Source organism: Mus pahari, chromosome 8 (assembly GCF_900095145.1).
Source record: "Mus pahari chromosome 8, PAHARI_EIJ_v1.1, whole genome shotgun sequence".
Taxonomy (NCBI): domain Eukaryota; kingdom Metazoa; phylum Chordata; class Mammalia; order Rodentia; family Muridae; genus Mus; species Mus pahari.
In genome coordinates, this window is record NC_034597.1 from 41,367,287 (window position 1) to 41,379,261 (window position 11,975).

Below are 11,975 nucleotides of genomic sequence, written 5' to 3' on the forward strand. Positions count from 1 at the left end.
ACTTTGAGGAGAGTTGGAATTAGGTCTTCTTTGAAAGTCTGATAGAATTCTGCACTAAACCCATCTGGTCCTGGGCTTTTTTTGGTTGGGAGACTATTGATGACTGCTGCTATAAAAGAACATTTTCTTAAAATTTTGTTTAAAATATTTGCTATGCTTTGATATAGGTTTATTCTCTTCTTCTATTTCTATTATTTATAGATTTGGTCTTTTCTACTGTCTCAGAGTTAAAAGGTGTTTTATGCTTACATTTTTCTGGATTTACCATTTTTGTTGATTGACATGACCATTCTTTCTACCATGTGCTCAATGCCTAGATTCTCCCTTCAATCTTTTGTGGTTTGTTGCTGAAGATTACCTCTGAATTTTTTGTTCAACTTCCTAAGGTTTTTATTAACAGTTTTATTTTAGTTTGGGTTTTCTTTAGTGATTCTATTTCTATTTTATGTCTTGAAGTGGTTTTATTATTTTATTCCACTGCGTGTGTTTTTTACAGATTTCATTAAGGACAATATTCATATCCTCTTTAAGGTCCTTGAACATATAGATAATTGCAGTTTCAATGCCCTTGACTGATGTTTATTATCTTGGATTTCTAAGAACCTACTGTTTTACATAAAGGTTTCTAAGTCCTCATAGAGGTATAATGTCTTAGCTGTTTATGTGTGATGTTGTGGTGTGTGTGTGTGTGTGTGTGTGCGTACGTGCGTACGTGCGTGCGTGCATGCGTGTGTGTGTGTGTGTATGTGTGTGTGTGTGTGTGTGTGTGTGTGTGTGTGTGTGTGTGTGTGTTGATATCTACACATCTGGAATTAGAATGATTGAGGTTTTTCTAGGTGTTAATATCTGGTCTTGTCTTGTTGGATGAGCATTTCATTCTCTTGTAGCTCTTGACCTTTCATGATCTTAAGCAAGTGTGGGAGCTCTGGAATCCCTGGTAGAGGGGGCTTCTGCAAGTCACAGATTGGAAGAAGAGAATAGAAATGAGCTAGGAGAATAGACTGAGAGACGATGAGGAAAAGCCTGAGGTATCAAGTTCATATCAATAGGATGGTCCCCAGGAGTGATGGTGCAGTAAAAGGAGAGGCTTCAGAAAGTGTGCTGCAGTAGGACAAAGTGTATTCTGGAGAAACAAGGATGAAATAACTAGTCATCCCCTGGATCTGTACAGAGAGGTTCAATAACCAGTGAATGGAGTCAGAGTTGAGGAGGAACACCTGCAAGCAGGTTGCTACAGGGCTGTGTCTGAGACAGGAGAGATAGTAAAAGAGGACAGTGAAAATCTCCTACCTGAGTTCCAGTCAAGTGTTGCCACAGGGGTCCCTGGTAGAAAGTGTTTCTGGGTATTATCAGCTAACATAAAAGAATAATGATGACCTAGAAGGGAAAGTTGAGAGGGTCCAAGGAAAAGAGCTAAGTTGGGTCTGCACCAAGAGGCAGAATCCCTGGGGAATGAAGGTAGAGTGGGGTGGGGGGCACATGTGACTAGGCTGCTACTGTGTTGAGGGTGAAACAAAAGAAATCTCAGCTGAGGATAGAAAAGAGTGAAAATCACTTACCTGAGACCCAGAACAGTGGCTACTGGTAGTCTCCGGCAGAAAGTGTTTCTGGATATCAGTAATGAACACAACAGAATGCAGATGGCTAATAGAAAAAAGACTGAGCAGGTCCAAGGGAAGCTAAGCTAATTTCAGGCCAGCCCTGATTTCTTGATGTAGGCACATAGACCTGTAAAGTTCGCTCTTAGTTCTCATTTCATTCTATTCCACTAAGTAATATATGAAGGCAGATCTATCAGAATAATCCCTGACTTCTCAATGGAGACTAAAGACCATGATGTGGTTCCATTTTCATTCTACTTTATAAAAGTTTTAATTTTTCTTTTTTATTTCTTCAAGGACTATTGATTGTTCGATAGTGTGTTTAATCTCCATTGTATATGTTCCAGAATTTCTCTTGCTTTTGATCTATAGACTTATTATGATCAGACAAAAATTAAAAGAATTATTTCGGGGCTGGTGAGATGGCTCAGTGGGTAAGAGCACCCGACTGCTCTTCCGAAGGTCCACAGTTCAAATCCCAGCAACCACATGGTGGCTTACAACCATCCCTAACAAGATCTGACGCCCTCTTCTAGAGTGTCTGAAGACAGCTGCAGTGTACTTACATATAATACATAAATAAATCTTTAAAAAAAGAATTATAGGGGTTGGTGAGATGGCTCAGCGGGTAAGAGCACCCAACTGCTCTTCCAAAGGTGCAGAGTTCAAATCCCAGCAACCACATGGTGGCTCACACCATCTTCTGGAGTGTCTGAAGACAGCTACAGTGTACTTACATATAATACATAAATAAATCTTTAAAAAAAGAATTATAGGGGTTGGTGAGATGGCTCAGCGGGTAAGAGCACCCAACTGCTCTTCCAAAGGTGCAGAGTTCAAATCCCAGCAACCACATGGTGGCTCACAACCATCCNTAACAAGATCTGACGCCCTCTTCTAGAGTGTCTGAAGACAGCTACAGTGTACTTACATATAATAAATAAATAAATCTTTAAAAAAAAAAAAAAAAAAGAATTATTTCATCATTTTCTATATTAATTAAGCTTATTTTATGACTTACTTTTCTATTGCTGAGATAAAATGCCATGACCATGGCAACATATAAAAGTGAGTTTTAATTTGACTTATGGTTTCACAGGGTTAGAGTCTATGATGACAGTCCTAAGGCATAGTGGCAGGAATACCTAGGAGCTCACCTCACAAACTACAAGCAGGAAGCAGGAGCAGAAAGCACACTAGGAATGGCTTGAGTCTTTAGAAATTTAAAAGCCAGACTCACCAGTGACATAACTTCTCCAAAAAGGCATCACCTCCTAATCTTTCCCAAAAAGTTCCACCAACTACAGAAACAAGAATTCAAACATAAAATACTTTGGAACATTCTCATCAAATCCCTCTCCTTGGAACTCAAGGAACTATGCTGAAGAGGAGGCAAAAAGAAACACACACACATACACACACACATATACAATGGTATGGTGATTTTCTACAGGTTATTATTTTTAATTGGTTGGTTGATTGGTTTTTTATTTTTTTTGTTTTTTGGGTTTGGATTTTTATGTTTATTTTGTGTTTCATATTGCTTTATTGGGGCATTTTTATCTTGCTGGTCGTTTGCTTATATATTGTAGTTTCATATTTTGTGCTTGTGTGTGTGTGTGTGTGTGTGTGTGTGTTTCTCATACTTTTTCTTTTTTATTTTATAATGCTCTTTTATTTGATTAGAAAATTTGCCTTCATTGTGTACATTGGAATGTTATATTCCATGTGTATTTTACAAGGTAACAAAATGTCTCTTCTTTTAAATATTACCACAAAAGTAATTTCAGAGAAAAAGTCTTTGTGTAATTAAACATGACTTTAAAAATCATAGGGATGAACAACTCTGAAATACAACTGGATTAATAAGATTTCTTGTCTATTTTACTACATGGCAGACTTCTTATTTCCAGTCCCCTTCCTCAGAAAGCCTACATGAAAACCCTTGACTATTTTTAGTCTTTTTTTTTTTATTTGTCTTCTTAAAAAACTAAGAAAGAAGGCATGGAGTTGAGTCAGTGGGAAGGTAAAGGTGATCTGGGAGGAGATAGGGAGGGAAATATGATCAAAATGTTTTATATAAATTTTCAAATAAAAAAGGAAAAGAAAAATGAAAATAATAAAAATAGATGAAAATCCAGATGATAGTATAAGATCATCCTCTGTCTCCCACCGCTGGCTAACTTTTTCTATGGTTTTTGTGTATGGGACAGCACATTTTCATGCCATTTGCCTCTTTATTAAGGTCAGACTCACTGGAGTTTTTACTGAGCCTCACATTAGACATGGAAATGATTCTGGTCAAGGTTCTCTGAAGATAAGTCCATACTTTGTGCAAGAGCTTCGGTTTTTTCTGCTTTTTTTGTCTAGATTCTAAATCATGTCTCTTTTTCTAGTTCTAGAAATTGAAACAAATCTCTTTTATTTCCAGTAAGTGTAATGACTATGTGTGAACTGGAATGTTATTTTTAGTTCTCATACTGAAAATACTAATATAAACAAATCAATAAACAAAGTTGACTTCGTTGTTCTGTCACAATGATGGAGGAGTTGTATAATGAAAAACCATGAGTAGCTGAATAGGATAACATCTCACATAGGAATCGCATGTTATTTAGGCTTTGAAAAACACCACTGGGTATGGAAAATGAGGTCAAAGCCTGGCATTGTGGTACACAGCTATAATCCTAGGACTTGGAATATGAAAGCAGAGGAATCAGATCTTTGCAAGGTCACCCATGACTAGAGAGTGTGTTTGAGGCTAGCCAGGACCACATAAGACAGTGTCTCAAAAACATATAACAAAGGGTAAAGACAACTGAATGAATTAATACATCTTGATACATCTCCAGTTTGTTATTTATTAGAACATGTGAGTATGACACAGCTTTGACTCATACATTTTTGACAATTCTCATTCCTAGCAGAACATTTCTCAGAGCAAGTTTCATGTCCTTGTTACGAAGGCTATAAATCAGAGGATTAAAGAGAGGAGTCATTACAGAGTATACAAGTGTAAGGATCTTCTGCATCAAAGTTGGAATGCCATATGTAGGACTCACATACATTACCATTACTGTCCCATAGAAGAGTGACACCACAACTAAATAGGAACCACAGGTAGAGAAGGCCTTTCGCCGGCCAGCTGCAGAAGGAACCTGAAAAACAGCCCTGAGCAACAAAATATAGGACCGAAGAATGTATGCAATAGTGAAAAAGAGGACAAAGGAACTTTGGGCATAAAAAATAAATTCAGTAATAGGAGCTGGGGCACAGGACAAAGCCATCAATGGGTCCATGTCACAGAGGAAGTGATCAATGATATTAGAACCACAGAAGGGAAGTTGGGAGATGGAGAAGATAGGGATTGGGTACCCAAGGAATCCAATGAGCCAGCATGAAGATACCAGAATGCAACAAAGCCTCCTAGTCATGATGGTAGGGTAATGTAATGGGCGGCAAATGGCCAGGTACCTGTCATAAGCCATTACCGCCAGGAAGAGACATTCAGTTGTACCCAGTGAAAAGAAGAAATAGAACTGCAGGAAGCACCCTGAAAATGAGATGGCCTTGGTCTTAGACAGAATGTTGGCGAGTATGTTAGGAATAGTGGAGGAAACATACCAGATTTCAAGGAAGGCAAAATTTCCCAGGAGGAAGTACATGGGGGTATGTAGTCGTGAATCACATCTTACTGCACAGATGATGGCTCCATTTCCCAACAAGGTCAAGACATAAAACATCAAAAACAGCACAAAGAGGAAAATCTGTATCTTCCAGGAGCCAGGGAATCCCAAGAGAACAAATTCAGTTACATGTATTGCTGATCTGTTCATGGGATCTAAATTTCTGAGGGAAAAAAGAGACATGAATTTAATGCAAATTCCCTTACTTTCAATATGTCTGAAGGTCTTTATGACTGTCAAACTTAAGTTCTGCAAGGAAAGACAAAAGTTTTCTAAAAGCAGATGGAACCAAGCCAATCTTATTTTGAATTGAGTGTGTTTCTATACCAATGTTATAACCTCTTTCTTTTCTCCTTCTTGATCCTCCTGAGATAGGAGTCAAATGGGATCTAGATAATCAGAGATAGCTATGATGAAGAACACTGACTGTCCAGACACAAATAGCCCCAAATAGCCCTACATTAAGATTCCCCAGCACTAACCTCTATGCTATAACACTTATAGAATCTATGGCCTTTCCGTAAAGGCATCAACATTGCCAAGTCTGGAGCCAGGAAGAAGAGAGTCATCTTGTGCCTTTGCTTCTTCACCCCACCATTCATCTTTAATGACATAAATGCCCATAGGTCCTGGTGCTCAAAAAGTTTTTCACCTCATAAGCTCCCTCTCATCTGCATGTATTTCTCATCCTTCACTATCTAAGAAATTTCCTGTTAAGTGTTCTTCCTCTTTAGTTTGTTAGCTTCACTGTTCTTAGTGAGACACAGTTCTGAGTTCATGGAATGCACTAACAGTTTGGGCTACTTATTTAATACTCCACAAACTACACCAAAATCTTTGAGTATGGTGCCAACCAGCTCTTTCTCCTTTATCTTCATGAGTTGTGATAGCATTCCTCAAATGCCTCATGAGCATATAGGTGTCATTTAAAAGCCACTTGTGAAGCAGCTGTCCTTAAAACTGATCTTATGGATCTTCTTGGCTACCTCTGATCAATTGTGGACCTCCTGCCCATGGTTCTCTTTCCAATTCATCTCCAGTTGGGAGTGATGCTCAAGGACTCGCAGATTCTGGCTGATATTACATCTTGGTGGATGACTGAAGGTCTTACAGCAGGACCCAGACGCAAATAGTTTCTATAAAGATCTCCCCACTCTTTAAGCACTCTCCTCTGGTAGAGAAAACATGCTGCAGACTCCAACAAAATCTACTCTCTTAGTGCCCTGGGATGGAATCGGAGTGCTTGGAGCTTTTTACTGTCTGTGGTAAAAGAGTGGACATTCATTAAAGGGGTAGATTCCTTCCACTTCCCTTCTCCAGCAACAGATAAGGAGCCCAGGAATTGGATTCTCAAAGTGCAGACAAGCTGTCCTTGTTGCTCAAGACTCACAATGTCTTTGTTGCCAGATATGACAATAGGAAATGGAGCATATGGCAGGCCCTACCCATAGGATTTAGGCATCTCACATTTCTCCCTGTCGCCAAGCACTCCGCTCCAATATAAACATGAACTCCTTTTTCACACTTCCACCCTAGGCCTGCCTGTCACTCACAACACTGCTTTGCTTAATTCTTAGCACACACACACACACACACACACACACACACACACACAAGATAAAGGCTATCATCCTCAATGGAACAACTTCATAAAATTAAATCTCTTTATTGTAAGAAGCAGGCAAAAACATCACAAGAATAGATTAAGGTAGTCACTCAAAGACATAACATTCTTGCTCTGTTCTAAACTTGGTACATCTCAGTGAGGTTCATATAGGTAGGTACATCTCAGTGAGGTTCATATAGTTAAAATGGTCGTTTTGAAGTAATGGAGGTTCACTTAAGGTTTCAAACTTTCACTATCAATTATACTTTTATACACTTATCCACCACAAAAAAAGAAAACTGTGACAAATAGAACCTAAAAAACATAATTAGGTTTATAGTCTCCTTTTCACCTGATGTATCTTTCCTTATTGTCTACAATTGTTCTTATCTTGTTCTTCTAATTGTTGTATTATACTCACACAGTTGTTTACAGGTGTGTGTGCGCACACACACACACACACACACACACACACACTCATAATAGTAAATAAAAGATACTTTGGCAAAGCATTACAAGACAAAGAATCTCCAAATATGCCATGGAGTTTGGCATTTGGTTGATCACTTACTGTTGGGCATGGAACCTGCCCTTAAGAATAATTTGTATACCCAGTAAGTTTTAAATTAGAGTCTTTGACCCACTTCAAGTTGACAGTTTTTAAAAGGAGAGGTAATATGCTTGGGTCTCTAGATACTCTTACCCACAGAAGAAAAACAATTCATCACAGAAACTCTGCCCCACTTACAGAGGCTATATGTCTCTATGTCTTGTGCCTACATAACTTCTGCCTCTGATCTTCTAACTTTGGTCCTTTAACTAGCTTGTCATATAAAAGTACTCAGAAGGTCCCCCAAAACTGTTAGAGCTACTAATGCCTTCCAGAGGACATTCTTACTCCTCAGAAAAAAAGCCACAGTCTCCATCAGTCTGACCCTAGCTTTGTCAAATTGCTCTAAATTGGCCCACCTTTCCTTAAACACTACATAGGGTTATGTCCCTCCCTCCCTCCTAGAATTTATTTATTTTCTTTTATGGGTGAGTGTTTTGCCTACATGTGTGCATGTGCACCATGTGTGTGGACCCCTGTAACTGGAGTTACAGAGAGTTGTGAACCACTATGTGGGTTCTGGAAAATGAAATTAGGTTCACTGCAAGAGCAACAAGTCCTCTGCCCACTGAATCATCTCCCTTATTTTAATTCCCAAAATTATAAAACTGATGACCTATCTTCTTTATATATCTAAATATAACATATGTGAAAACATCTTTTCGCTTACCAGACATTCTGTGTTCTATCCCTCCAGCCTCTATGCTAACTGTGGTGCTTTCTCACAAACCATTGACCTTCTACAGATGCCATTTCATACCCAGCTACTTCCAACTCTGTTCTCTGAGGTCAGAAGAAAGTCTTGATGACTACAACTGCTATTCTAACCTCTCTTTAACAAACAGAAAAGCAATGTAGTCTCCATTATGGTATTTTCACAAAAGATGGTTCAGAAATCTCAAACTGCTACCTGTCGAACACAGAAGCAAACTTGACACCACATAGCGGAAGCTTGGTGCCCAGTGGCTGGAGTCTTTGACAAGGACTGAACTTTGATCATCCAGGACTACCCCTATTTGCATATCACTTAAGTGATATTTATAGCATAAGTCATATAACTGGAAATTACATGCACAGCAGCTCTGGCCAACCTCCACTGCCCTCCTTCACAAAAAACAAATTGTATGCCAGGAGCCTATACAAAGAAACTCACCTGAATAATAAAAATATTATTGAAACACAGAGAGTCCTTCATCCCAATGCATTATTCCATGCTATGAACATTACTTTTATTACTTCTGAATCTGTCACTGCCCTCTCTCCTAAAACTTTCCTATACCTTACAGCTGTCTAGTTAGCATACCAAAAAGAATTATCTTTTTCATATGTATTAAGCAAAATATTCACAGTCCCACCTAGATGAAATGAAAAAAATGAGATTCTTCTTTTTTTCTTTTTTTTAAGGTTTATTTATGTTCCTATGTGTTTTGTGCATTTCCCTAATACAGTCATCAGAGGTGGGTCAAACCTGGAACATCTGGAGGAGAAGTAAGTGGTTTTTGGCCACATCTTGGTGAACTTTAAGGGGAAGGAAAATGAAGGTAAATTTATAAAGGGATCTTAGATGAAATGGAGGGAGACTTTTCTCCCTCCATTTCATCTGGTGGAGTTAATTTTGTTGAAAAAACTGAGAGGCCATTTTCAAATATTTGGACAGTAAGTTATATATCAATGGCCAAAGAAATGTATTTATTAACTGAACAAATAATATGTGCAACTATGTGAAATTAAGCAATAATAGTTTTACAGTAGGTTAATATTTAATGATCTGATGAAAGATCTTGAGGGGGCTTGAGAAGCACGTAATGGTAGGAGCACATGCTGCTCTTGCAGAGGACCTGAGTTCAGTTCTCAGAAACCAGGTTGTGCAGCTCACAAGTTTAGTTCCATAGGTATCAGGTGCCTCTGGCATCCACAGGCACCTGCACTTTTATGCCTGCCTCTACATACATAATTAAAATATGTCCTTTAAAACAAAGTTAAAAACAATAGTTTACATATATATTGAGACTTTTTGTCAATTTTAGATTTCTTATTTGGCGTATTGGAGGTCACCAGAAATGTAAGAAAAAAGAAGTTTGCAAGGTAGCAAACAACACAGTCTCATTTGTGGTCCCTAAGAACAAAGGTTTGGGCTACACTACTTCAAGTCTCTTGTTTGTGCTTGTTTTATATTATTATTATTATTATTATTATTATTATTATTATTATTACGTAATTTTATGTGTATTAGCATTTTGCCTTCATGTATGTCTGTGCCCCACCTACGTGCCTGTGGCCAGAAGGGGACATTGGATCCTAAAACAAATGATGGTGAACTGCAAAAGGATGCTGGAACTCAAACCAGGACCTCCAGAAGAACCACCACTTCTCTTAAGCACTGAGCAGCCTCTTTACCCTTGTATATGATTTTCAAGGAGATAAGTAGTGAACTGAAAACACATGTTTTACCATATTTCTTGAAGCAACTCAGTAAGTGAATTGCAGATATTTATTTGAAGAACATAAAGCAATCTCTTTCTCACCTACAGATGACAGATGAAGGGCTTACATGTTTTTAAACAAAGAACTAGAGTCAGGAGATCTGAGTTTCCTGATTTCTGTTCTGAGAATCAGATCATGCCTGTTTAATGTGAATAATGACAAGGACAAGTCCCATATACACTGGCAGCACAATGCAATTTATTCTTCCTATTGCTGTATCCTATAAGAGACTTATCGACAGCAGCATTACTTTTTTTCTGGAAGCCTTTGGGGAAAATGTAGATAGGTCATGGGATGTCAAAGAAAGAATGCTTAACTAAAAAAGAAAAATCAATTTTCATAAGAATGGAACAGACTGGCTCAACAATTTCCCATAATTCCATCTTCTAGAAGTTCTGAAGTTCCTTTTTCTTATATTATATTTTTATTTAAAACAGTTTAAACTTAAATATATTTTGATCATATTCTTTCCCCCTCCCAAGTCCTTCCAGATCCTCCTCCACTCTGTATCCACCCAACTTGAAGTTCTTTCTGAAAAAAAAAAAACAAAAAACACCCATTACAAAAACAAACCTCCCAAAACCAAGAAAACGAAATAAAATCACACTCAAAAAGAAAACTCCAAACTGTTACCAAATAAAAGCACACAAAAATACTGTGGAGTCCACTATACGTTGGTCAACTATTCCTGAACATAAGGCCTGATCTGGAACAGTTTAAATATCTAATGCCCTCTATTAGTGGAAACAGATTTTCCCTCCCCCAGAAGGTATAAATAACATCTCAGTGTTTAGCTTCTACCCCAATGGCTAGGTTTCCTGAACTTACTTTCAAGTATAGGTTAGTAGAGTGAAATTTCTAACACTTCATGCTGTTTCTCATGCATTTGGAATTTGTAAAGCTATTTTTCATCTATAATCCTAGGGGATCAGCTTCTTTATACATTGTTTCAGTAGAAGGAAGTAAGCCAATTACCAAACCTACCAGCACAAGTGCGATAGCTTGGTTAAAACCCCTTCTTCCGAGGTTGCTCACTCAGCACGTTGTCTTTCCAGGTAGCCTGAGAAAGGGAATATTCCACTGGACAACTCCTAGGAAATGAGAGTGTTTCTGAATGATGCTCTAATAATCACAATAATAACATATTTTTTAAGTGCAACTGCCTGAACTCACTATTCATTCACCGTTGTGACTCAGGGAGAGTTCAAAACTTTTCACCTAATGAATATTTGTCCTGAATTCACAGTTGAAAGTTTCGGGGCTTTGTCTAGTTGGTTGGTTGGTTGGTTGGTTGGTTGGTTGGTTGGTTGGTTGGTTGGTTGCTGGCTGGCTGGCTGGCTGGCTGGCTTGCTTGCTTGCTTGCTTGCTTGCTTGCTTGCTTGCTTGCTTGCTTGCTTGCTTGCTTGCTTTTGAGACAGGGTCTCACTACATAGCCCCTTCTGGCCTAGAACTTGCTATGCACACTGACTCTGCATTCACAGTGAGTTGCCTGCTCCTTACATCTGCATGTTGGAACTAAGAGTGTGTGCTGGTTCCACATTTGGAACTTTCACCCTAATCTGTTCTCGCCTCCTTGAACTCTTTCCTGAGAAACCTCAAGTAATTAGATTTATTAAGTAAAAGGCACCCTATAGTCTCCCTGAGCTGGTTATAATCTGGACCACTCATCTATTTCTCTTAGATGCAGGATAGCTGTCCGAGATGTAAGGATAGGAACTCTACTGGAGAAAGCAGTGAGCACAGGAGAGCCTCACCTTACCTCAGCATCAGGCATCTCCTCAATGGCTTTGTGAGGAAAACTTACAAAAGGGAATGGATGCATCTGTGTGTTCACCTCACTTCACTTCTGAAAACTCCAGAGACCTGTTCTTTAGGACTCTTGCCGAGATGTTTAACATGTGACCTTCACTTAAGAGTATGTTTCCTCTCGGGGATTACTACAACCACCCCCTCTCCCTCCCGAGGTGGTCTCAGGGGCTTCCTCATTT

The 11,975-nt window shown here is 38.7% G+C and overlaps 1 protein-coding gene across 1 annotated transcript; it reads right to left on the bottom strand.

Moving 5' to 3' along the window:
* Positions 1 to 4,495: 4,495 nt before the first annotated feature.
* Positions 4,496 to 11,037, bottom strand: LOC110325740 (olfactory receptor 11H4). Its single transcript, XM_021203854.1, has 2 exons — positions 10,972 to 11,037; positions 4,496 to 5,450 (listed from the first exon to the last, which is right to left on the bottom strand). The coding sequence occupies exon 2, from the start codon at positions 5,435 to 5,437 to the stop codon at positions 4,496 to 4,498; it is 942 nt and encodes a 313-aa protein (XP_021059513.1). The 5' UTR covers positions 5,438 to 5,450; positions 10,972 to 11,037.
* Positions 11,038 to 11,975: the final 938 nt, after the last annotated feature.

Coding starts and splice junctions, on each gene's coding strand:
- LOC110325740 (XM_021203854.1), bottom strand. CDS start 5,437: ATGAACAGATCAGCAATACATGTAACTGAATTTGTTCTCTTGGGATTC.